This window comes from Pyrgilauda ruficollis, unplaced genomic scaffold, assembly GCF_017590135.1.
Source record: "Pyrgilauda ruficollis isolate IOZ18807 unplaced genomic scaffold, ASM1759013v1 scaffold3, whole genome shotgun sequence".
In the NCBI taxonomy this organism is placed as follows: Eukaryota; Metazoa; Chordata; class Aves; order Passeriformes; family Passeridae; genus Pyrgilauda; species Pyrgilauda ruficollis.
Genome location: NW_024524377.1, coordinates 7179792 through 7207670, shown reverse-complemented (window position 1 = coordinate 7207670; position 27879 = coordinate 7179792). Strand labels below are relative to the sequence as shown.

At 41.1% G+C, this 27879-nt stretch overlaps 1 protein-coding gene across 5 annotated transcripts in view; it reads right to left on the bottom strand.

Annotated features, from left to right (window-relative positions):
- Positions 1 to 24153, bottom strand: part of OSBPL11 (oxysterol binding protein like 11) — a 39041-nt gene extending 14888 nt beyond the window's left edge. Inside the window, exons 1-7 of one of the 5 annotated variants that reach the window (XM_041473135.1) lie at positions 11476 to 11523; positions 10094 to 10158; positions 9192 to 9260; positions 7948 to 8123; positions 7105 to 7184; positions 6175 to 6357; positions 2274 to 2475 (exon numbers count right to left, since the gene is read on the bottom strand). In XM_041473135.1, the coding sequence (XP_041329069.1) occupies positions 2274 to 2475; positions 6175 to 6357; positions 7105 to 7184; positions 7948 to 8123; positions 9192 to 9260; positions 10094 to 10158; positions 11476 to 11508 (808 nt within the window). In that variant the 5' untranslated portion in view covers positions 11509 to 11523. Of the gene's footprint in view, positions 1 to 2273; positions 2476 to 6174; positions 6358 to 7104; positions 7185 to 7947; positions 8124 to 9191; positions 9261 to 10093; positions 10159 to 11475; positions 11524 to 17043; positions 17138 to 23857 lie in introns of those variants that run through there. The other 4 variants (XM_041473136.1, XM_041473134.1, XM_041473138.1 and 1 more) reach the window with 4 other exon arrangements.
- Positions 24154 to 27879: the final 3726 nt, after the last annotated feature.

Sequence of the window (27879 nt, the reverse complement as noted above, 5' to 3'; positions counted from 1 at the left end):
ACATCCTCCTCCCCTACAGTCTTCACCAATTTCTTTTTAAACAGTTGTCAGCACTTCCTCTCTGGCACAGTGCAGACCTCTTGAGTTTTCACTTCCTACATTTTTCTTCAAGAGCTGCATATTGCTGTTGCACAAAAGCTAATAGGTGGAACTTTCTTGTTAATCTTTAAGTTTCTGATTCAGAACACACTTTGATGTGTTAGGGCAGTATTTTCAGTCTTCTGATTGTTTTCTTTTTTTGTTTGGTTTTTTGGTTTGGTTGGTGGTTTTTTTGTTGTTGTTGTTTTTTGTTTTTTGGTGGGTTGTTTTTTTTTTCATCTAATAATCTATAGCAAACTGGCACTCTTACAGTATCTCTAATCCTTGGTTTTTAAGCCTGGCTCCACCAGTTGAACCAGATTTCTCCTCCTTAGTAAAGAGGAGAAATCTAAGCTAAATGGATTTAAAAATATATAATTTTTAAAAGTTCTTGGCAATCCTTGAAAGGAACAAATGTATTACAGTGTCTCAAGAAAGGCCACAGCAGGGGGCAGAGGGAAGGCTGCAGAAAGACACATGCATTCTTTTAATGGTCTCTTTTTAACTCTGGCCCCAGTAATGCATCATCCAATCTGCTGATCCTCTCTTCTCCATCCATCTCCCCAGGATATCACTGGAAATCTTCAAGATTTGGACATGTTGAAGCAGTATTTTTAGATTCAGCCATAACAGGCAGAATAGCAGCCAGTGAATTAAAGCTTTTCCCTGCATGGTTTAAAACATTAAAAACCTACATCGCTTGTCAAAAAAACCCCCAAACCAAAACTTATCTTCTTAAGTTATTACAGTGGTGCTCATTGGACCCTATTATGTCCCCAGATACAAGTCAAAAAATCACAAAAAATCACCTTAGTAGTGCATATGTGAAAATGCCAAAACAAAAATACTTCTGATGTGCATCTCCCACAGTTATGCATCAACAGTGAAAAAATTCACAGAGACTAGGAAGAGTTCTTTCAGCATAACTTCAGAGTTCAGACAAATATCTCAAGAGTTGCCATCCAGTTTTTTGTGTTTAAAATGAAATTTTGAACTGAAATACAGCAAAAAAATTAATTAAATCTATTCACATATTCTCTTTTAACGCCTCTGGTGATTTCAGAATCACAAACACTTTTTATATAGTTTTAATACTTTTGTGCAACATTTTTTCATCTTGGAAGCTAAATTAATTACAGTTCAGAAATAATATGCCCAGGCAATGCAGGCACCACAAATATGAGAGGAATATGGTACAGATAAGGGGAGAGACAATTTATTTGTGTCCTTTGTTATATACTTACTATATCTACTGATCTGTTGTGTAAGAGAAGCATTTGAAAATCCTATAAACCTCACAAAAAGTCACAAAGTAAAACACATGAGAAAAAGGCACAATAAGATGCAGAAGAATTTGCAAACAACCACGACCACATTCAATTCCATACACAGCACATGAATCAGGTAGAACAATTCCACTAAGCTCTTACTTGCAAAGAAGTGATCAATTGTGCAGACATGGCAACATATTTGTCTGCTGCCTGTGAATGCACATATTCCACACCCATGAGCAGTAGGGTTTGGGGGGGTTTTGCTTGTTTGGTGGGGTAGTCAGTCGTTTACTAGAAGAGATTTTCTATTTTCCCCAACCTTTAAGCAATTTTCATTTACTTACAAGTCCATTCTGGCCTCAGAATAGAATACAACACTTGTCCTTAGACCATGGTTTAGACTAAGGCAGTAACTCAAAACAAGAATACTGATATTTAAAAAGTATTTTTAACAATCAGTGCAAATTTAGAGTTTTGTGTTTTAATGCTTAACTGGAAATGGAAGCTACACACATGTAAATACTAATAATAGGTATTCAGTGTGCAAAAAATGAATTTAAAAAGTATGACATTTGGCAAAGATGTAGTGGACACTATATGTCCCAGAATCTGCAATCCCATAAAATTCCCCCTCCACTATTACAATTATATCCCAAAGGCAGCCTCCATGTTGGGGTGCCTTACATCATTTATTCTGTTGTGAGATGTTGTACAACAATTAGATGTTACAGAATAAATTATTTAAAAATATATATTCAACATGGACAGAGTTCCACCCAACACAAGCTGAGGTCTGGAAAAATTCACAAGAAACCAGACAGTCAGCAGTTTCCTTTGCCCACGTGTTAGTGGAACGACCATTTTTGCAAGGAAGGGATTTGTATCTGTTCCAGAGCTCTGCCCTCTGTGAGCACCTATACCCACCTGCTGGTAAGGATCCCTTTTGTTGAGAAGCATGTTGTAACTGGAGAATATGGAAACAGTCATTTAAGCAGTTCATGGTTGCCATGGAAGTTGCTTTGAGCATCAATAGGTCTTGATCCAAGGATGTAAGGTGACCGGAGGCAGGAAGGCATTCTATGCTCCTGATCAAGTCTCTCTGCTGGCCCTCAGCCTGAGACATCATCTGTCAAACAAAACAGTCACTTATCAGGTGGTAGGAGTGCTGTGTGATACCTGCTCAGCTGTGCACACAGAGGATCTCAAATGGTTTTGGGACAATAATAAACTACAAGGTAAAAGATATATGTAAAATTAACTGTACTTTTTTCTCTTGACTATGAGAACTGCTACTACTACAGAGTCATTAAATGCATGATGAATCTACTCACAAAAATACATAGCACTTTATTAAAAAGCAAAAGAATATCAAAGTGACTTCAAAAAAAAAAAGCAAAGATGAATTTGAACAAGACACTTGTTGCAGTAAATATCAAACACTTTCATGCCTAGCTGATAGGGATGGGGGTGAGAGGGGAATTGCAGGATTACAAATATATGAAAAATATAAAAGCTAAAATCCTATGGCATCACCCACATGCACTCTGTGTGAGAAGTAATTGAGCTCTGTGCTCTGGAATAGATCTGCTGTCTGTGGGTATCAAGACTTTTTTTCACTCCCTGCAATCAAAGGTGCAGTACTTTAACAGAGAAGATCTGTATTTCTCATTTTGGATCAAACCATAAAGGACCTTCATTTATTGTCTGCACTGACACCACACTGATTATCACCATCTCAGCATTTACTTTGCAAGGAGGGAAGAAAAGCCAGCAGGATTTTCACCTCCATTCTGTGTTCAAATTGCAGCTGTCCTGTTGTCTTTGCTCCCCTTGCTCTCCCCGAAGTTCCTTTTCTCCTTCACACAGAACTCCACACACCTAAACCAGAGAATCTGCCCACATGAGGTACAGGGGCAAAGCACACCAGCCATCAAGCAGCACTTTCTTCCTTATACTCACAGAAACAAATATTTTCCAATTTTGAATCACAGGGATGAAAGCAAACTCTTACACATGGTAGTCCCCTTTCTGGGGAGGAACAACAAGCAGCATCCATGTAACTGGACAGCACTGCCCTGCAATCATTACGTGTTCTGGTAGTGAAGGTGAATGTAAGGACAGATTGATTTAGCAGAGCAGCAGCAGAATTTCTTTAAAAAGCCTTTAAAGAAATATGCATTTAACTGCTATGGTACTAGGCAGCTTTTTCACTCTAATTATTTAATTCCTAATCCTAGCAGTAGCTGACTGACTTTTTTTCAGTACTACCTGCAATCCCTTCCAGCAACTGCTTCTAAGATCTTATGCAATACCTAAGGAACGTGTATTCATCCAAGTTCATAGTATGTGATCTTTGGAATTTTTAAGGGCTTGGCTCCATAGCATTCGAAGGTGTGAATTTACAAAGCAGTGGTTTTTTAAAACTGACGTTAACTGTACAGAGTCAGCCTTAGCATATACCAAGAGCAACAGGGCAGAAAGCTACTAAAACATTTAGTTATAGATAGCTTTGCCTATGCAAACACACCAGCTGCTATCACAACATGTGTCTCATTTTTCTCCAGTCACAAGTGTGATAAAAGCCTTTGTGTGCAGTTTTTTTCCAACTTTGAAAAAGTGTGTTGGCTTAAAAAGAAACTCTCACAAAAACCCCACAGATAATCAGTTGACAAATCACCACAATCCTTCTGGTGACCTTTACTGTCAGTAATTCACCATGTGGCAGGCCCCAAGCACTTCATTCCAGGATCAGGCCAGACAATAGGACAAGCCATGCTATGCTTAGCTATGAAGTTCAAATAGGCACATCCTCCCTTTCAAAGGACACACTTTGAACAGTCTTAAGGTTTTTCTTAATTATACACTCAGCTCTGAAAAAAAAAAATAGTGCCAGGAGAAGAAAAACACAGTGACTAAAAATTCAAAATCTTGGAAAAATACACAGGCTATTGTTTTCACTTTGCAAACACACAGACACCTGCATTTAGTGCAAGTTAGCAAAAAGATCTTCTTAAACCTCCTGCTTTGCACAGTAACCACGTCAGCATCATGACACATTCAGCCAAGAACAAGGGGCAGTTAAAGGGAAAGGGACTGCCAAGGGAGACTCAGGTACAGTGCAATTCATGGGAAAATCAAAGATGGTCACAATGCAGTACATCCTTTGAAAGAAGTTGCTCTTCCCACAGCTTTTCAAAATTAATTTCTGTTCAAGCTGTACCATGCTCAGGGGTAACAGGCACATATCTGCCCTTCAGTATTTTAATCCTATCTACAAAAAGTAGGCATTGTATCCAACAAGCATTTAGCTTAAAAAAGGCAAGCAAACTAACATTAACATTCAAAAGCGTCAGAAGTCTGAAGTTCTTAAGTTGATAAATAATCATGCTGTGCCACCAAACTCAGTAGCAATCAAGAGAGCATGAATAGCTTCCTGTGCTCTGTGCAATGCCAAGAAGTTATTCCACTTTATTCCAATTACAGGATACAAGCCACTGCTTCAGTGCTCCAGCTCACACATACTCCTCTTTCCTCCCTGAAATTTTGTATGCCATAATGGTGTTGGAAAATTCAAAAAAGTGAAAAAGCCATTTTGGAAACATTTTTATTTTCCTGAGTACCTAGCAGCACTTCACACGTCTCTGCATTAGCACTATAGGAGACTTTACTGCTCTAAGAGGATAAAAACAGGATGGTAGCAATTACCCTTTTGCAAGATATCTGCAAGAACAGTCTGCTGTGGAGAGAGATTCACAGACTCCAAGGTTTAAAGAGTCAGTCACCTTGTGTAAACTCCTGAATAATTACACCTCAATAGATGATATAAATCAAGGCACAATGACAGAATGCCATACCAGTGAAAGTATCTGCAACACTCAGTTACTGGAGAACTTACCACAGTGCTCAGCCACATACTTTAAGGTTAATGAGGCTCACATTATACAGCACTCTTCTATTCCAATTCGTCTAAATTCAGTTTCTAGCTATTCATGCTTCCTGTATCTTTATTTGCTAAATTAAAAAGCCCTCCATTAGAAATTTATTTTTGCCAAGAAATGTATCACACCACACTAATTACAGTTAACACTAAAATATTTTTTAACATCAGTACCACCACTAAGTAACACAGGTTTGCAATGCATTATCTTTAGATAGGCAAGATCCACCCCGGATATTTTCACAAGTTAAAATCAACCAGTACTCAGTCTGTTCTGTCAGTCAAGATGGAAAGGTAATTATTTCTGAATTTCTGGATTTTTCTCCCAAAATACACTAGATATAGAGTAGTGAACATATAGAGAAATAAAACAGGCATCTGAATTGCTCTCTGTTCAGTCACACCCATCCCTAGACAATTTGTCTAAATGAATCAGATTTTATTTAGACAATTTGTCTAAATAAATACCAGAAAATGGTATTAGCATTCTGAAATACCAATCATGACCAACTTCTCTTTAGTCATAAGAGATACAAGCACAGCTTAGTCAGTTCTTCTATAGCTTGACAAGGGAAGAAAAGTGTACAACAGTATCATTATATCCCTTAAGGATATTCCCTTGTCACTTGTAGAGCTACAACTTGCAAAGATGTAGCATGGTTCTACCTTCAGCATCAGGATACTCAGAGTACAAAAATCACCAAATATACACCATGTACTTCTACAATTAGCCAGGGCAAGTTATTTATCCTCACACAGCTGTGCAATAATAGCTTAGGACATGCCACTGACAATATATGCAACTAAGAACAGCAGGTTTCTCCACAACCTTACAAATAACACCACAGCTCTCTCAAAAAACTGCAAGGGAATTTAAAGTATACAAACCTCTCTAACATCTACAAGGTGATCTGGCTGCATAATGGGAACTCTTTTTCCTGTTGGCAATCTGTGATGTCCAACATTGAAGAAGGAAACTGCATTTTGACTGGGTCTTCTCTGCACGCCAGGAGAGTTGGCACTTCCTTGGGATGCAAGAGAGAAGCTGCGAGATTTCAGAGGAGGGTTGTTCTAGTGAATAAACAAGCATATTGAGAAACATTTACAATTAATCCTAATAACCAGCAAATGTTCTAATGTGAAAGATACAGCAGAAGAGATCAATTTTTAATTTTTTATAGAGCAAGGAAAGATGGCAAAGCCCTAATAATGCATTGGCAGCAACCGCTAAATATTTTCCACTGTCTGCTTCTAGGTGCCCTCTTTTACAGTCTAATTAAAAACAATCTGTGAAATGAGATTGATCTGTAAGTATCACTTCTCTGACTTGAAGATCTGTCCTTGATCTGCAACAGCACCAGAAAATTACTCCTAATAGATCCTGCAGGGATAGGACTGACATTTCGGAATTTCATTCAGAAATTAGAGCTATTAGTTCTACTTATCTCTTACAACAAAACCAGCTACAAGATGCTGATTGTAACTTAAAAGCAAGATTTTATTCAGGCATTAGAACAGGTGTTATGGCAATCAGGAGGTTCTGTAAAATACTATACACATCCCCACCACATGGTTAGCAAATGGAAACACCAGTTCTCAGATACAGTGTTGAGGACTTTTTTCTCAAACAAGGGAATTCACCCTAAATTTATCTGTGGGCTGCTGAGTGGCTTTTAGAAAAAAAGTAAGGAGTTAAAAAAAAGTGAAAAAAAAAATAGTAACATTCCCAAAATGGAAAGGCTTCAATAACACTGAAGTTATATTTGCAACTACTTCTACCACCAGACAGATTTTTGCCCATGGGAGCATCAGTCATACCTTTCCAATAGCTTCTGTGTGATGCTGTGTGCATATCTGTAGCCTGCTGACCCAGTGCTGCCGCTCTTTAGCATCTGTAGCTAATAAAACAAACCAAAAGGATTCTGTTAAATCAACACATTTCAAAGTATGGGCAAAAACGACTGCTTAATTCTTAAAAATCACAAGACTAACAGTGCAAAGTAATTTATTTTTAATCTAAAACTCATTTGCCTGTAATAACTATAATGTTAAGTCAAGTTCAACATAAATACTATATACTTTCTTTTTTCTTTATGCTATTTTTTGGTGTTATGAAATTAATTAAAAAACCTCAACAAACCACAACTGCCCTCACAGATATTGCAATCTAACAACATGAAACATTTTCCTGCAATAAGAGTAAGATGCTCCAAATTAGAAAATTACAGCAAGTCCTCAGGGAAGAAATACTCAAAGTTATCAGCCTAGATTTCTGCAGCCTAGAAAATCAGAGAATGAGCTTTTTTAACCACATAAGGTGGCTAACAAACTGAATAATTAAATTCTGTGTGAGCATCACCACAGTATTGCTACTTACAATGATTTAGAAAACTTCAAATCAGTACAATTTAAGGACAATATACATGAAGATTAAACCCCACTCTGTACACATATGAAGGTCTGAAGGTCTTCAAACCCAAACATTATGGAACTATCCATTAATACAGACCTTTTCTACCTGAACATAATTTTCATGGCAGCACTTTGCCAGCCAGGTTCTCTCTCTTTGGCCCTGCAGCCAAGCCCAGCCAAGCAGCCCCAGGTGAGAGCCAGGACTGTCCTCTAGTGGAAGGATCCCCTGCCCAAGCACCCAGGTCCTACCTCTTAGTTTATACTGCTCCCCACTGGCTGCATTGACTGTGAAGGTGTGAGAGTCTTCATCACTGGGTGAAATGACAGCTCCAGCCAGCTGCAGGGTACCTCTGGGCTTCAGATGTCTAGACTGCTCATTCACAAAGTACTCCAGCAGGCCAGCATCATTGTTTAACACAAAATACCTGCAAGGATAACAAAGCAAATGCACTAAATAAAACCAGTTCATTTTCTTTTTTTTTCTTTTTTTTTCTTTTTTTTTTTTTTTGTGCAGGTGGTGGTACTGGGACAAGTCAATATTCTCTTTACAAGTTTGCACAGATGGGACTGGGACTAAAAGACTTGCCTCAGAAAAACCCTAAACATGTGAATTATGTCCCCAAGATGTCACAAAAATTGATTTCTTGGCATTTTTTGTCTTAGAGCGCAGGGTTTGCACAACAGAACAAGGTGCCCATGGAAGAACTTTATAATGAGATTTTGGGAATCAAAAATGATATCCTGAATCATTAGAGCTTAATAAATCCTTAAACTACATACATTAAAAGTAAAACAGCCCCAGATACAAAGGAGCTGAGATGCAAAACCATGAAAGTGAAGCAATTCCAGATTTATTTTTTTTTTTAAATGGAACTGGACATTATGCTTCAACTTTCACTTGAGTTGAATGCTGAGTATATTGACACGAGTCGCTCCATGCCAGGGGCAGCACAGGGGGCACAGTGTGGTACACTAAGGACTTGTCTCTCCAACATTAATTCGGTTGCACGGTGCTGCTCTAGGAACAGCATTAAACCTGACTAGAGAATTTCACCTGACACAGAAAATCAAGTTATTCCAGGGGAGATGACACCCTGGGGAAAGGGAAAAGTCTGTTTGAGTTTGACTTTATAGTAATGAAGTCTTATTTTTTTTTTAAGTGATAGCATAATTTGGCACAAAGACTCAACAGAAAACAAACACAGAATGGAAAAGGAGAAAAAACCTAATGCTTTTTACACACACAAACATAGTTATGAGTCACTAAATGAGTTAACTGCTTTATATTGCCTATGCCTTTTTTATATTCATGCCTTAATACAAATATTATTTATCTACACATTAGCTTAATCTATATTAAAAAGCATAAGATTCTTGCATGAAGTTTGCCTACCAGAAAAAGGGAAATCTAGGTGTTATTAAAAAAATCTGAAACATGCTCATTTGGATGCTGCAGCCACCAACATTACTAAAAAGCACCATAAAACACTTACCGATATTGCCAGCCAGTGACAAGATTGGTGTACTTCATTAAGTAGCCACAAATATTTTCCATGTGATCACTATAAAAAGAGAGAAAAAAAGCAATCAGACAATACAAAATATATTTTAGATCCTTATGACCATTTTTATTCTCAAGAGATGAATTTTAATGTTCATTTTTAGAATGGCACTATCAATTTAATAAAGCTACACTTCAAAGATTTTCCAGCCTTGTTCCAAAAATAGTTTCTTACAACAATTTAACCAGACCAACTGAATTTCAAATAATTTCAGACCATAATTAGCTGCACCAATTCAACAGGCACTTCTAGACACATTTTTACAAGTTTCAGGTAATTAAAGACTTTGTATCCATGCTGCTTCTGGATCCTGCTCTCTCTTCAAAACAAATTTGTACTTATGGGCTCCTGAACAAAATTAACTTTCAGTAGTTTATTAACAGACCCCTGGATTGTAGCCACCAACCTAAACAGTCTGTAGCTACTCCCACATGAGTGTGGTGTTATTAATCCCTTGTGTCCAGCACCCTTCCCCTACACAGTCCTGCTCCTCAACAGATGTTCTACAGAACACAACATGCAAGCACAGGTCACATCAACACATTCTGAGACCTAAACCAGAAGCCAAAATATCATGTCCTCTGGCCTGACAGGAAAATCCAGTAGTTTCTCCTTCAAAGATTCGACTTGCAACACCCACCAAAAATCAGAATCCACCAAAGGCACTTGGCATGGAAACTTAACATCACTATAGGCAAAATACATTGCCATTTCTGAAAATCAATTGCCCTAAATACATGGCTACAAATTACTCACTGTAAGACCACAGTTTAAAGACCCACTTTATGCTGTATGTTCCCATAAATCTAGAAATGCCATCTCAATGCCCTCACCTCACCATAGGTGAGGGCATAACCCCACACTGAAGAACATTCTTGATAGAGAATTCAGATCCAACCTGAGAAGAAAGTTCGTATTATTACAAAGAAGAATTGAAACAATGACCCAAATATCAGACACTATTTGCTTCTCCAAAAGAAATTTGTTTCTAATATTATTTAAATTTTAAATTAAACTTCTGTAGGTTGCAGTAGGTTGAAGATTAAATGAAATTTAATTCACAGTCCATTGGAGCAGCAGCAACCTCTCTTGGCTGTTAAATGGACAAAGTAGCCCCATGTCAGCAAAAGGGGGAAAGTGGGGAAAACAGGACTATGAGAGCCAAGGGATCATCTCCCTTAGTGGGTCTTGGTTGCAAAAATAATTGGGGTAGTGGGCTAAATTCTAAGTAACAGCTGAAGCTACTGTCTACACCTCATTTATAGACAGCAGACTAATTAGAAATCTGACAGTTTGATCAATATAACATGTCACACTGTTTCATCTTAAAGGAAACCATTTAGGATGACACTAATGAAAACAGCCACAGTGTAAATCACTGCCATTCAGTGATATAACACAAGCCAAGAGATACAAGAATGTACATTTTTTGAAGGAAAAAAACCAAGCTGCTGATTTTAAATGCTACTTTTAAAAGCAAAAATATGTGTCCTAGCTATTACAGCAGCAATCAGTATTGCAGTAATATCCTGCGATGGAGAGCAGCCAGCAGGACTATCTAGGAATTTAATTTCTAATAGCTCATTAAGTGGTACTACAGATAAAAATAAAACCAAGGAGAGCAGAGGGTGTTGTATATTTTAAATGTACAGAGAAGCTAAAGGAGACATAATCAAACTCATCCTCTGCAGACGCCTCTCATTTGTTATTATTGGCATACAAGGGAAGTACAGTTTAGACTTGCTCACTGTCTTAATTTAGCTGAAAATTATGAGATTGCATAGTCATAAAAATGCATGAGCTTGGGTTTTACTCATCTGAAAATTGTCCCTAGTCAAGAAGCTAATTGTTCTTCAGCTCCAGTGAATGCAAGCTACACCCTTGCTTTTCAGTGAGACACTGCACACAGCCCTGCACATTTGGGCTACAGCCACTGCACCCCCACTAACTAAAGTGCCCAAATCACAGGTACCTTCCACAGAACCCAAGAAAAAAATCAGAAAGGTAAGTTCAGACTGCAGAGAATGCAGCAGGACTATGTGTATGACCTATGGAAGTCCATTCATCTGACACGGGTAAATTAAATTGCCTTTGATTAAAATCATTTGACCTCTGGGGTTTTTCTTAGGTGTGACAGATAAAATAGCTGATTTTGTCATGCAGAAAAATGCACTGTAGAAGGGAGTGCAGCTCTTCTGGTGATGTAGTTCCACACCGAATTACCATCACATTTTCCTGTCATCTGCATGCTCCTTTCCACTCGGATTTTCACTTTGTCCGGACCCAAACATCTCCAAATGCCTCCTCTTCAATAATTTATGTCTCTAACCTCATCAGTCCTGGAGGGTTCAGCTGAAAGGCTTTGAAAACACTGCCCCATGGAAGTCTGAGAAAGTGACTGAGAACTAGTATTTCAACATTTGAAAAAAGGCTTATTTTTAAATAAGTGAAGATTATATACACTAAAGAAATCTAAACCCACTCTGCAAATTGCAATTCACAAAGAAGTAAATTCTGTAATTATAAACTGATGACAGAACCACAGTTAACCTCCTAATCTTCTTCTGCATGTATGAATACATAAAAATATTCTCAGTATTATTTATGAACAAGGCCAGGGATTGCAACTAAAGCATTTCTTCAAGAATTTTAAGATTAGTGCTTCCACAGCAAGAGTTAAACCAAGATATGTGTTGTTGCTAAAGCAGTGATGTAAGGCAGTTAACATTAAAAAAAAAAATACAAAAACACACACAACCCAAAGAAAACTAACATTTCACTAGTATGGAGCTGACACCGAGGTTCTACAGAGCATTACAGAAAGCTTGTAAAAGGTCAGACTTGAGAACAAGAGGTTGAGGTTCAAGCACTGGCTCTGCTCACAGATAACCACAGTTCATAAAATATGAGTAAGCCCCTACTGTTGTGTCATTGGAAACAGTGCTGGCAAAACCTGTTTCAAAGTCACCAGTCTACTTCAAAAGCCTCCAAAACTTCCAACATAGGAGTTTTTGACTTCTAGAAAACAGATTTCAAAATTGAATTTAACACAAAACACTGAACAACAAGACTGACAGTGAGGGCTGGTTCCCTTGGGATCTTTCCTGATTTTCAGAATTCCTTTGCAGTCACACTGCTGCCTACGTGCACGTACCTGTACCTATGGGTACGTGTGTCTTTCCATAGCCAACATGCTGTTGCTGTTATTTAAAATGCTCACCACAGCCTCAGATTGTCAGAGGAATAGCAACAGCTCAGCACCATGAGTCAACAATCCCTAAAGGCCCTATTTCTGTTGAAATTCACATGTCCTGTCAAAGAAAGGAAACGTTGCAACAGACGGATCACAGTCTCAAGGACATGAAAAAAGAAACTGATTTTAACTTTTGCTGGACTACTTTAAGGGCAAAATACAAATCACAATCCAGAAAAAAATCATGCAGAACACATTGATACAACATCTGAGCTCTTGCCCAGCAACATCTACCACCTCCCAAAACCTGAGGTTTTTTCCCAAAGGTTGAACACCATTGAATTTGACTGTCCATTTATCACAATGTTTTGATTTATAAATACTGTGAGATGGACTGAAACCGTCCATGTAAACAAATAACAGATGTCTGTGAACAATTACACGTCAGTTCATATTCTTCCCACAAAATTATCCCTCCCTTACATCAAAGATGTTTACCACAAGCCAGATTTCTACATATCTACATGCTACCAAAAAAAAATAATACGAATAAAAGATTCACAAAGGATCACTGTTAGCTTATTTATCCTTCTCTGGTTTCACTTGTCCTTTCCTAAGTTGCAGCAGCTGTCAGTGCCTTGCAGGGTGGTCTCCTGTCCCAGGGAAGAAAGAAGACTGTGACAATCAGGCCGAATTCCCCTGTATCCTGTTTACGTGCAGCACCCGAGCTTTGCACGCAGATACTGAGGAACAGTAGTCCCACAATGACGTCTTTCAGGAGCTTCTGCCAAGACACCCAGGCTCGCACCTGGGCCAACATTTTCTCTGAGAAGCAGCAAAAGGCTTTGCCAACCTTTTTCCATACCCCTCCTGGGTAGGTTTCCATGAAAGCCCCACAGAAAAAAGCCCTAGCAATGGCACAAAAATTACACCCATCAGGAAAGCAGTTACAGAACAGTTCCAAGACTGCCCTTCAGATGATTTTAATTTTGCTGGGACCCAGACAGCACCACGTGGGATGCTTTGAGCAGCCAAGTCTCTGAAGACCCAACAGCTGTCTGAAGAGCAAACACAGCGGCCAAAGGCTTCCCCACTGACTTGCGTAAGGCCTGACTTCAAGCAGCAGCTGAGTATGTGTGGATCTGCTGCCAGCAGGAAGGCTGGCCAGGAGTCTGGAGCCCATGAAGATGTCAGGGAGGGCTCCTGAAGGGGGATCCAGCCTCCAGAGCTGCCACAACCACTATTATGACATAGTGCCTTTGATCCATAGTACATTTGGATCCTGGCCAAGGGAAGATGCTCCTTTCTATTGAGCTCACAGCAAGATGCAAACCGCTGGTGAAAGAGACTGTTTTCATATTAAAAGATGGCAAAGCATGAAAAAAAAGGAAATAAATTATGCTTGTAACAGTGCAAACCAATGAGTGATTTCAACTATACAGTTTGGAAAATGCAGTGACCATTTCCACTGAACTTGTTCATCTGTTTGCTCACAGGTTCACTATTGGCAATGGCTTGCTTTTTCCTCACTAGGCACTGCAAAGTGCTTATCTACAGTGCACTGATTCCCCTTTTCCTTACACAGAGGTGTAGGCAGTGGAGAAGAGAAAGGTGAAAAAAAATCCCAACAGCTATGTCAGCATTGAACACTTTGGGCATATCTCCTGCAACTGCAAGAAACCACCACTAAGTTCAGCACACTCCAATTCCACAGCTCTGTGGTGCAGGAGCACGTTTCCCAGTAAACCCAACAAGGTAAGGCAGAAGTATCAATCAATTACCTCTGCTTTTCCAAACAGCTTTTGGAAGAAAGGAAAAAAAACTATCCTTGCTGTGCAACTCACCAGCAGTGCTCTACAGTCAGCTGCGAAGTGGCAGCAGAGCTCCTGCTCTTCAGCTCGTGTGTTTGACTACTCAATTATAAATTTAGAAACCAAAAACAAGTGCAAGGAAAAGAGGTCCAACACCATGACAAGAACATCAACAGTAGACCCTGAGGATACTTCAGAACACCACTTGGCTCCAAGTATGCAGCAACACACACACCCTCATTAGATATAAAAACTTCTCTTCACACGCACTCCTGTAAATCCTTGGGAGTACAGACAAGCATTGGAAGAAGCATTGGAAGCACGGGGTTTCCACAAAGAAAACATGTGGCAGAGCCAAAATGACCCATCAGCTGTCCTTGATTCCAGCATAATGCAGCCCAGCCTCCCTACCCTTGGGGCTCTTCCACAGCCCTTGCTTTCAACACAACAGTTGTTCTGGCACCTCAAGTTCTATCAATACTAGCTCTCAAGGAGAATGATAAATCAAGCTAATGGGGCTTTTTTAAAACCATCTAAACTAAATTTGTATTCCATTCTCCTCTTCTCAGCATTAATGGCACAGGTTAATTACATGCAAATAAAACTACTATAACACTTTTGCAGTGTAGCAAGTAGAAGAATAGAGACAATATTTCATTAATAAGTAGCAAAACTCACATAACGCCTATAAAACTGATTGTTTAACTACTTTATAATTTACAGAGCTCTCTATCTCTCACAATACATCTGCCTAGAAAAAAACTGCAGTGACATTCAGCTCAGCAATCTGTCTCACACACAGGTGAACACCTCAAGTCAGCAAGAACTCCACTTATGGACAATTTATTTGTGGATTTGCATCAGCAGAACAGAACTGAAGCTGCACCTAAGAGTCAGTAGCCAACCCAGCAGTTTTTTGCTGCAATGATATCAGTGGAAAACAAACTGTTGATTTAGCCAATATAATTTTAGAGCTGGACCATACAAAAAACAAGGACCTCAAAAGGTCTGAACTCTCCCCTTAATGCCTCTGGAGAGGTTGCCTGCACCTTTGCTACCATATATGTTGCCAGTTTACCCAGCACACCATAATGCACAGTTTCACACAACACTGTTAACAAAACCCAAAACTCTCTCAAAGTCTAGCTTCAGAAAGCTCAAGCAGTCAAATTAAAGCTGCTCAGCCCACTGAACAATACTGATATAATATATACAAGGCAAACACTGATGGATGAGGACCTTTGCAGTTTTGGACAATCTGATGCCTATGATACCTGGGAAAGCAGTGGATCCTGGTAAACACTATCCACAGAGGCTGGTGGAGCAAACCCCTGTGTTGTTCAGTTATTCTTTGGCACAGTCCAACATGGTTCAGCTTACCACATGTTCCATCCCAAGGCATTCTGCTCTCTTCTAGTCTAGTAGTTCTTATCCTACCAGAAATAGGCAGATATGCCCTTGCAGTTTTGAGATTTGAGTATTTGTGATTATGTATTTTTAAAAGATTATATTAACAATTACACATTGCCATTCTGGACTCTGCAGCAATAAAACTCTGAAATGGAAGGTAAATACACTGATCAACTACCTCAGATGAGCCTATTGCTATGTAATTATTTTTTAAATATTATTTGCAACATTTCAGGTTAAACACTGAGGGTAATTATTATCACCTTTCAAGTAAATAAGAACATACTTAAATTGTCAATTGATGTTATCTAAATATTCATAAACACAAGCAAAAGCCTGTGTGGACCACCAGACTCAAGAAGCAATGGTCAGTAGTTCAAAGCCTAGCTAGTTTAAAGTCTAGCTGGCAAACAATTAAAAGTGGTGCAATTCAGCAGCACTGGATGACATCTTTTAACTCTGAAGCTCTGAGCAGGAGGATTAGAGATTTCCCAGAGGTCCATCTCAATCCAAATTATTCTATAAATCTTGAACACAGAGAAATTAAGCAAAAGTACTCTTACATTAAAATTGAGGCACAAGACACCAAGAAGATTTAAACTCTAAATAAAAAAGAATACACATTAACCACATATGACTATGACCATACATAAAGAGAGCAGGGCTACTTTCTTGTTTGGTTCTTGAAGGGAATGGTGATTCCCAGACAAGGAATTATTCAAAAGTGCTCCTTTTCATTATGCAATGAGTATGAGGTACTATTCGTTTGGCACTCATGCTCTAATAATGAGTTCCCTCATGGTTTTCTTGTGCTTGCTATGGACATTTATGAAGGAGTTGTGCACTGAACAGTAAGAGGACAAAAACATTATCATTCCATTTGGATATAGGGAACTGAGGCACAATGAATTTTCTGCTAATTTTGAGACAGATGCAGTCCAATTTTTATTTTATTTTATTCATACATTCAAATAATGGGTTCTGCTAATTTCAGCTGCAACTGTGACCCTGCAAAAGTTTTGCAAAATCAGAGCCAACTATTCCAAAAACAGTCCTCCAAGAAAAAGAGGAACACAGTGATCACTGGGGAAAACCAGTTTGAATAATATAAAACTATTACCACAAAGGAAGTCAGAGCTAGGGTCAGAAACCAGCTCCTTTATACAGCGTCCTGCAGTTCTGCCCAGCAGATCTCTTGCTCCTGATACATCAACATGCAATGAAAGTAACCAACTTTCTCAGTGCTAAACAGGCTCTTTGGGAAACTAATTTGACAATAACTAAACATTAACCAAGACCTCAAAGATTTCCAGCCTCCTTGAAAACTCTGGAATTCACAACTGAAAGCAAAAAGGAAAAAAATGCTTACCCACAGCAAAAAGCTCCAAAGCAGGCTGTCAAATACAAGATTGGCAGCTTAACAAACACAAAGGAACAGCATTTCTCCTACCCAGGTTCAGCCTGCCCTCCCCTCCCATTTCAGCATTAACACACAGGAGAGAAAAATCTGAAAAGATACAAGCCTTGAAAACACCCTAAGAAGAAAGTTGTCTGGCAGCATTGCCAGGGGACAGCGATCCCCTACAAGAATTCACCAGGTGATCAGAGGGCACGTCAAGGCAAGGCCTGTAAGTAAACAGGGTCACTGCACTTGTGCCTTAATTTTCACAGTACCATGAGTACAGGAACCTTCCCAGGATAAGGTAACAGCAGCAGCTGCTGCTTTCTGCTCCTGCTTTAAGCAATGTGATCAGGTCAGGCACATGCAGTTTGTTTTCCATCATCTCTCTGGGGAGAGAATGTGTGTGGCACAGCAGGATGTTAATGTTGTACTCCAGTTAATTAACTGTCTGCTACATAATTGCATTAGAAAAGGTGAAGTTGAAAAATATTCTTTGCACTTAGTGAAGGATAGACATTTGTAACACTCATTAACCCCTGCAGAAATCTATTTCATGGACAGCACAAACTATTTGTCATTTAGACACTACACAAAAATTGGTGCTTCTTCATTTTAGTTGAATTTGAACTCAAAGTGAACATCCACTATGAACATAGGTACACTGGATGCCAGAACCAACTCCCACATGTGACACACTGTCTGTCCAGCATGGAGAGGCTGTGAGAAGCAAGAGGGGGACAGTGCTCTTGATAGTCACCCACTGAGGAGCCACAGGGCTGGAGAAGGAAACCCAGACCTTGTCACCTGGCTCAGGAATTGGGCTCACATTCCCTACTAGAACATCAGTCAACATGAAGCTCCTGCTTAAATTACCCAAACTTGTTTCCCCAACTGTATCCACTTACTACTCCTCACACCAAGATTTACTTCTCTTAATTTATGACACATCTGCTCCAACGCCAATTATCCAAGTTTAAATACATGTGTGAACACGAAGGGCTCACCTGCCTTTTGAGAAGTGCCTGGGGCTTTAGCAACTATAAAATCAGTTTGGTAAAAGATGACCTTAATATTTTAATAACACAGAATGCATCCTGAGATGGATGTAACTGACTGATCATTTTAAATATGAGCTTCTTGTCTATTCTAATGAGCAAATTATGTGAAGTTCGGAATTTCTAAATTAGTGTTAGGAGCACGATATACTCTTAAAGCAAAGAATCAAATGAGGATAAAGAAATTCAGGCACTAGGTTTTTCAGCCAGTTCCCTCCAGCATATCAAACAAATGTGACAGCACTCCTAATCTGAGTTTTAGTAATAAAAAGGAACACACAAAATTGCAGAAAAAAAAAAATCTGAATTTCAAAGCAACCACTTGAGAAAATCATCTCTTCAGCAATCCAAATCACACCTCAAAAGACCAGCAACAAGTCACAAAGTGAGCAGCATGGGCTTTCTGAAGGTCCCGCAGCGATGAGGGATCTCCACACATCACCAGAAACAGAAGCAAGGAAGGTCAGGACTCACTTTGACACAGGCTTGGCATCAGAGCCACCAGCCAAGCCAAAAGGTGCCAGTACAAACATCATCTCCCTCGGGAGCTGGCACCTCAATGTGACAATGCCAGCAGGTTCTTACAACGATGGGATACTGAGGAAGTGAGCTGCAAGAGCAGGGGAAAATCAAAACAGGAGCAGGCCTTGCCAGACCTCCCACCTGGGAGTGACACCACAAAATTGCAGCCTCTGTCCTCTGCAGCTGTGCACCACAAAGAAGGGAGTTGCAGTTATTGATTCCAGCAAACATACACAAATTCCGCCTAGAATCCCAAAGAATTTTGTTTCAAGCAATGCAAAAAGAAAAACCAGAACAAGGGAGATGGGTAATAAAAAGGAAGCACTAGGGGTACCAGTGTTCAACAGAACTGTCCTAGGATGACACTAACATCTTCATGAAGGTTTGGGACATTTCTTCCACTTAGCAATCAACAGGGAGCTTAGCTTAAATTCTGGCCTGCTCTCAGGAGCCAGTTGATTAGGTCAGCACACACCACCCTACTGCAGCCTAAGCAAGGATTTGATTCCCAGACAAGAAGAGAGGACCAGCAAGGGAGAGGTTTGCAAATGTTGTTGAACACTGAGTTGCCATCACCTCCTGTATCTGCTTCTACCAAGTTGATGCCAGTTTTAAAGACCAAACAGATGAAATTTATCCTCCTAAGATCAAACACTTCTTGGACTGTGACAAGAAACACAGAGAAACTAGGAACACTCAGTACACCATTTTTGCAGCTAAGACTGACATTGGGACACCCCCAACACAAGGACCAGTATTGTATCAGTTTCAGGACACTTCCCTTTACTACTAATAATTAGATCACTTTTGCAAGATAGCACAAATGAAAAGCAAACGCTTCCACAGCCTAGCTCAGTTTCACATGCTTTGCTTCTACATGTTTGCAGTGCAAAGCCTTGTTAGTCACCCTCAACAGCAACTGGGATCAAACTTAGAAATGAGCATCGCCTTTAAAACACATTTCCTACTGGATGATTTTATGAAAAAGTGTTCATGGTCATCTCAAAATACAGAATTAAAATATATTCACTTGTTTCAGTTACCAGTTCTTCTGCTACATTGTCACATGCTGGCCTGCTCAAACACAGAAGACAGAACTAAGGTCAGTAACTGTTTACTCCCCTTAGTATTTATGAGAAGACTTGCATAGTATCAACTGAAAAAGCCCTAAAACCCACAAAGGAAGACTGGCAACCGTTTCACTTGTTTAAAATTTGTTATCTATTTGCATTCTATACCAAAAAACATTTAGTGTTACCCTTTGGCAAAACTGTCTGCTCTTATTCTCAGCCTCCTAGTCCAGCCCAAAGCCACATGGAGTAATACTTCAAGAGAATCTGTCTTAACTTAATAAACTAATTAATGACAAGCAGAAACCTCCCAGTATGAGGAACCCTCTTACTGGCCATTGTCACACCTAGCAAGAAAAAAAAAAAAAAGAAAAAAAATACTATCAGTCTAGGAAATTTACTCCTTGAAGCTATTTTCATCCAAATGGTTTTCTATACTAACTGACAATTGTGAGTAACCCTGCAGCACTCAGGCAAACTCTCAGGAACAACTAAAAAAAGGCAACTCACTTCCTTAAACAAAGAGCAAAAGACACAATCTGCAGTATTTCATAACTATACATGGCTAAATCCATAGTGAACAGATGCTAAAGCCATTTGAGAATTAAGGAACAAAGACAGCTACCTAAAAAATACAAGCAGAAGTGAAAAAGCAAATAGGTTTTGAAATATAACTTGTAAGCTTCAAAATCAGCAATCATTTGGGAAATTCATTAACACTTTATGTGTATTTCTAATGGCAGGGAAGAAATGCTGGGAATACTTTTAATAGCAGAATTCATCTACATATTTGAGCGCAGAACCACTAAGAAAAGAATAAGAGGACAGCACATGATCATGTCTCCAACTGAGAAAGATAATCTTGTTTCTCTAGTCAACTGCAGTGCTTTGAACATTTCATTTTGTAGATAAATAAGAACCAGTAATTGCCACTCACTTCTCTCAAAATTATCTGAAAGCCCCTCAAGCCAGGCTGACAGGACTTGTTACACTTCTCTGGCACATGTTCTGATCAGATCTCCATTCAGCTCATAGAGAGATTCTGCATTCTGGTTTTGAAATGTTTACATTATTTGAATGACTACAAATCACATGTCACAGAAGTACCAGCCCAACCTGCCTCATTTCTCTCACTGCCTGAAAGCACTCTTGTTCATTTAACCCAGAGCAAGGCAAAAACCAAATGAAGATGGTCATAAGGTAAGGCAGAACTGCTGAGTGCAAGTAATTCTGTGGGTGAGGCTGTACTTCACAGCTTGTTTACTGCTGAAAATAAAGAAAATATTATAATCTTAAACTACTTTATCAAGTAATCTTATAATAATCTGAAGTTATTCAGAAGTCTTACCTCCTCCTGGTAATTGTTTCTCTAAATGAAGACAGGGTTAAAGAATTTAGTGTGCAGTGCAGCCTCTGAGGGTCTCTTTATCTACTGTTTACACTCAGTAAATGCAAGTTGACACTCAGTTCCTGCCTCAGTGAAGAAAATGAAGCCAATGGTTGGTTGTGCTCAGGCACACTCTGACCTGATCGTATATTCACAAGAAAACAAGATCACTTCCTGTCAGACGGCTAAAAGAGCAGCTTCTCAAGAACTCTTAACTTCTACTAAGTAAATTTTAAAAAAATCATCTTCCTACCCTCAGAAGAAACCAATCCCTTACAAATTTCAGAAGAGCCACTGCTATGCTGGCTGCCTAAACTCACTAATTCACAGGCTACAAGCATGAAGTTTGACAGGAGATTCAGCTCTATCTCCACATCATCTGAAGTGCCTGGCAGTCTCTGGTTGTCACTTCTCCACTATGATAAATATCTGATCTAACTCTATCACAGCTATTTAAAAATCTCCCTCTTATTCCTCTACAAAAATATAAAGTTAGACTTCCTGCTTAATTTTTTATTTTCTAGATACTCAATTTACGCCAAGTATGTGTGAGCTTGCACCTCTCTGAGAAATTCAGTTTTCATTATTTTAGGTTCCAGCAGTCTTGGAGGTTTATTTTTTATCCATAGTCTTAATTCCCCACTTGGAGCACTGGAACACCAAGTACCTGTTGTCCCAATGTCTGAGAACTCTGCTACAGCTGTTTTGACCAGATGCTTCACCAAACAGTGAGCTAAACTTCTGCAACAGATGTGGTCTGTGGAGAGCAAGTACTTCAGGATCCTACTCCTGCCAATCTATGAGACCACGCATTGCTCAGACTCTGTGCTACGAAAGTTAAATATCAAACTTCCACCAAAATTTCCCAGAAAATCTGTTTCTGAAACCTGTATGTTAGTCACTGATTTATCCTTGGGGAGTTTGTCTTTTGTCAAATACATTTTAGCACGGAAGTAATTCATAAAGAGAAAACTAAGCTAAAGCACCTCATTCAGGAGGGCTTTCTAGGGAGATGGGGGGAAAGGTGATCTTTTGAGGGTAATTAGACATAGAGACAAATGTAGGAGTAAATAATTGATCCCAAACACAGCAGTGATTAACAGCGAGGTATCTCAAGTGTCCACAATAACAGAATTGGTACACTAAATTTCTTCAAATGATCTAGAATGAAAAAATAAATTGCACTAAAGTTTTAGAGCAAATTAAACAAGATATTGACAGCTACAAGGAAAAAGAAGGACAGCTCCCACTTAAAGCTGTGAAACCACCAAAATGGCTAATACTCGGGGTCAGTTCAATTTTTGTCATACAAGCCATAGCACTGAAAGAAGAAACAAAGCAATTGGATGGCTAATTTTAAAAAGTGGAATTTCATTGTACAGCACTGACCAGTGATCACCATCACAACCAAAAGACATCCAGGCAAATCAGGAATCTCATTCCTTCCACTGCCTCCAATTCCAAATAACAATATAAAATATTTCCATTTTGTTTGCATAAACTAACTCCTGTGTCTCACAATGAAACATGGATAGTGTGTGCTTGGTTACACTAACAGCAATTCTCACTAGAAAATTCAGTTCTACTTGAACCCAGAGTTTAAAAAGCAACTGGAAAAACAGTGCTTAAAACAGCCAATAGCTACATCTAACAATTTGCTTTCCCGACTTAACACCCTGAAACCACTTCTCTTTCCGGCACTAGTCACCAGAAAAGTAAAATACCCATGACCCAGATTCTCAGCGACGACCGCGCTGTTCATTCCCAACTAAAAGCACCCGGGCGCTCGGTGCCTGCCCATCCCGGGGCGCGGTGCTCGCGTCCCGGGGCCATCCCGGCCCCTCCGCCCGCCCGCCCGCAGCACGCTCCGGCCTGGGAGTCTCCACACGCAGGAAACAGCAAGCCAGTCCATCTGGGCTGGCAGATGACGGCTCTGGAGAGTCTCCATTTGAAGGAGAAGTGTGCAAACTTCACAGAACAGCAGCATTTTCAACAGCAACATGGCAGAACTCCAGCCAAGGAGGAGAGACCCGGGAGCAGGGATTCGGAAATCTCCCGAGGGATGCTGCGGAGCCCGCTACCAGCGTGTGAGTGGGAATGTGTTCAAACAGAAAGCACAGCAGAAAAAAGCATATGGAAACCCTCAAGTCTTCTGAATACACAGGCAAATCATTCAAACTAATGCTGTGAGCTCAGCTTTTCCGGCTTTCTCTGCTCCCTTCTGCTGACTGGCTGAACCTGAGTAATCACCCCGATTTATGCTAAGCAACGCCGTTCTTAAAACAAGTTCGATAAGACTGAAACTCCGTGCACACTCAGTTTTGCTACCAGCAACTAACATAAACCATCAATAAATTAAAAAAAAATTAATGACTGCCATTAAGTTCTTTAAAAAGACCTAAAACTCGGCACAAAGTTCGGGGGTGTTTTTTTGGAAAGGCTGGAAAGCGGTGAAGCTCCTCCAACAACTTCAAACAGGTCTCCACGTTCTGCGAGGGGAAAAGAGGATCTGAAAGGCAGGAGCCCAGGCACACCATCCCCCGGCAGCTTTGTGCTGATGGAGAACGGGAGCCGCCCGCGGGCACCCCAGGGATGGTGGGCACAGGGACAGAGGGAGCCGTGTGCCCCGTGCCGCACCCCGGCGGTGCCGGGGGGGTTCCAGCGCTGCTGCAGCCGGGGCAGCCACGCCGCCCACCCGCGCTGGGGCAGCTCCGGGCCCGCCGCCCCTCACCGCGCCTGACGCCCACCTGTACTGCCAGCCCTTGTTGCCGCCGCGGCCGCCGCCGCTCCTGCTGCCGCCGCTCTGCCCCGCCGCCGGCAGCGGCTCCGTCTTGCCCTCGCCCTCCGGCCCCTTCATGGCCGCCGCCGGGTCCGCGCCCTGCATGGCGCCGCGGCTGCCGCCCCTCAGCGGCGCCCCCGGCCCCGGCGCACGGAGCGAGCCCGCCCCATGCGGGCTGCGATGGCGGCGGCCGCCGGCACCCTCACGCCCCGCTCGGCTGGGCCGGGCTGGCCGCGCTGGGCTGGCCGGGCTCCCGCACGGCCGCGCCGGGATGGGCGATCCCGCCCTCCCGCTCCCTCACCCGGCCCGGCCCCGCCGCCCCTTCCGGGTCAGCGCCGCCGCCATCTTTAGTGCGGGCAGCGCTCGTAAACCTTCGGAACCGTCTGAAAGTCGCTTGTGACGTGAAAAAGGGAGATTTCCTCAAAGCGTTAATAATTGATTCGGCTGTCAGCGCTCTGGGAGGACTCGCGTTAACAGGTTACGGAGTAGGAGTAACAATAAAATAAAATAAATAAAATTGTGGCGGGTTAAGGGTCGAGGATTGCCGGTGATAGTATCTGACCGCAAAAACGTGTTCAAAGCAGTACAGGAATTTAAAGCAACATCTTTAGAGCCTGTTTAGAGCAACAAGCTCTAATCCCTAACAAAAGTTGGGTCAAGATAATCATATAGGTTCTTACCCTGTAGGTGTCCCTGAGGGGGAGAAGGCAGGCTCACCCACAGACTGATCCCAGAAGTCACAATGGAGTTTTCCCTAACTTCTCTCCATTTCTTAACTTACATGCTTCCATATTCTCCTCTTTATATTCCTACCTTATACAACTGTTACACTATTTCTTCACATTCAGGTGGAGCACGAGTGACTTTGATCATACATCTCAGTGAGGGGTGCTCATACCCTTCGGTGGGTATCACAGTAGTACCAGCGATGGAGATACATTTCAGTCCAAGGAGAGTGGCTTTACCATGGATGCTGATTCAGCAGTGGCATATCTTCCTTTTTCTCCCTTGGTTTTCAGCTGCTGTCTGGATTATTAGCTAGAAAGTACCACTAAGTTCTCTCCTCTGCAGGGGTTTTGCCAGAGCCTGGCCGCAGTGTTTCCAGCCCCCTCCACCCTCTGTTTAGTCCTCAGAGTGTGTGTGGGAGGTCGGGGATGCTCACCACATTCCATCCAGGGAGCAGCAACCATATTTTCCACTATAATTTCCATGCAGTTATCTTCTTACCTCCAGTCACCTTCCCACATAAGGGCTACAGGAATTCTCCCTGCAAAATAAGAGCGGGCTGAGAGGAGTGAGGGATCCAAGCTGTGCCATGCACAAGAAGGGTTGTGACAGCTGGGATCTTGCTTGAGACCCACAGAGCAGGGTCAAACCCAGCACTTCATGCACTGACCAATGCCACAACACAGCCTTGAGAGAAAACACATTTTTTCCTCCTGTTTTTCCTCCAGTTACTGCATTTTTCTTTCATGGAATGCCAGCACGTCTAACTGGGAGAGCTTGGTCTAGCTCTGTGAAATCTTTCAGGCCAATCACAGCCTCACTGTCTGCAGCTGCATTACTTTTTAAAATCAGGAGCAGAGGATCCTCATTCTGACATTAATTAATCTGCACATGAAGAAGAGGAAGGCAGAACCATGACTGTGGTTAGTGAGGCCAATCCTCATCTCATCCAAATTCCCTCCTCCGCTCTCCAGCTCTTACTATGCACTTACAATACTGTAAACAACTGTGTTGCAAAAGATGCTAAAAATTCCCTATGTGAGAATCATACACAGAAGCAAAAATTTAAAGGAGAACATTTTTCAGACAAATAGTTTATTGTAAGAATCTGTGTCTTCAGTACAATACAACAGTTTATTTACTTACAGCACCCCTCTGGTAGCAGCTTTTTACCCCATGAAAACTGCCCTGGCCTTCCCACCTCCTACCAGCACGTTTCAACTTTCCCAATGATACTCAAAACACTTTTGCCTTGGGCCAGCAAGTGATGATGGCACACTATGAGCACTGTGTCTTTAAAATATATTTATAAACTTTAATTTGGTTCTAAATTACCACATATCCCTCCCTCCCTGCCAAGCACACATGGTCTCTGTCCTCCAGCAGACCAGTGTGGACTGCCTGTTGAATCTGTGCCTAGAATCTCTCTTAGAGTGACAGGAGATACTACTAGTGCACAGACATAAAATTCACCACTTCTACTTTTTTAGGAGCATATTTGTCACTGCAGGCAAAAAAAGGGGGAGTTTTCCCTGCATTTTTTCTTGGGAACCTATAGGTGAGCAGGCCAGCAGAGTAGCATTGTCTATCAAAGAAAATTTTGGCCAGAACTGCAAGAGCAAGAGGAGTCTCTTGCTCTCCAAACACATTGCTTCCTGCTCTGGCAATCCCTTGAAACTTTAATTGAAGATATATAATTGCATGGTATCATAATGTATGCCTATAACCCTGAAATTTTCCTGGGAAAATTTGAAACAAAAGCAAATCAGGTAAGGGTTCCAGTTGTGTGCTTTATTTCCCCCCCTGCTCAAGGACAACCAGTCCCAGCAGAGACAGAGCTTCACCTGTGCCTGGCCTTTGTAACCATCGCAGGTGGTCGTGCAATGTTCCTCCACCCACAACCTTTCCAACACCCCAGACAGCCCAGCAATGCTTAGTGTATATTTCTACAGCCCCTCAGTATTTGGTCCCTGAGCATGGTAAAGTCAGGTTTGCTTCCCCTGTGCCTTTGCTTTTTTATCTTCAGAAAGGTGCTGCATGTGCAGTACCAGCGGCTCTCGTAAGATGGCATTGACAAAATGCTGAATAGCACAGAAAGGCTGACAGCTAAACAACGTCTGCTAAGGGCTTACACAGTGCAATCTGCCTTTTCTCTTTAGCTCAGGATGTTACTAATTATAATTTGTGCTCAGTTCACTGCTCTCAGTCTCCTTCCCCTGCTACAACTCAGTGGCTCAAAATGACCCAGATCCCACCCTGGCCCCTGGGAGAGCAGCAAGGTGAGTCCTGGGGCTCCACAGCTGCCTGCCTGCCTGCCTGGGATTCCTGGGTCTGGAGGAGGAGATGAGGAAGAGCTGCAGATCTGGAGGAGGAGCACATGAATAGGGTAGCAAATGTTTATTGACATTAGATTTTTCAAATCTAATCCTTGTAGGCCCAAATATGGTTACTTGCTGAAGTAGGTTGTATTTTATCATAGCTCAAGCAAAATTCCCACAACTAAACATTCTGTTAATTTCAGGAAAATGCCCAGGATCTGATCAACACTAAAACAACTCTTGTTTATTTCTTTATTTTCCAGTATAGAATCATAGAATGGCCTGGGTTTGAAGCAACCTTAAAGATATCTTATTCCACCCCACTGCCATGGGCAGGGAGAGTTTCCATTAGATCAGGTTGCTCAGAGCTCCATCAAACCTGACCTTGGACACTTTCAGGGATGGGGCATCCACAGCTTCTCTTGGCAACCTGTGCCAAGAACTACTCTCTCAGTCAAGAACTTATTTCTAATATCTAATTTCTCTTTCAGTGTGAAGCCACTTAACATGCTTAGCATTTCTTCAGATGAGTATTATATCTTCAGAGCAGCAAGGTTCAAAGAGTAAAAGCTCTGAATTTCAGCATAGTTTTCATCACCTGCAAGCTTAAAATAAAAGTGCAAATTTTTAAATGCATATATATATATATAAAAAATTATACAAGTTTTTTTATCACTCCCTTGTTGGTCTAATTCAGGATTTTTTTTCCTGGATTACTATCTTAGGATGAGACCAAGTTTAACAGTCTTAAATCTGGATCTGCCTCTGGTAGCTGGGTCACAGAAGACAAAACTATTACTGCTCCTGTCTGCTAAGGGAACTACATCCTCTACAGGCATCCAGGGGAATGGCATCAGTCCTGGGAAAGGAAAGCCAGAAGTGCAGGCTGCCTTTACTGGATGAGAAGTGCAACTTTTCATAATCATTGCTGAACTGGAGGAGCTGC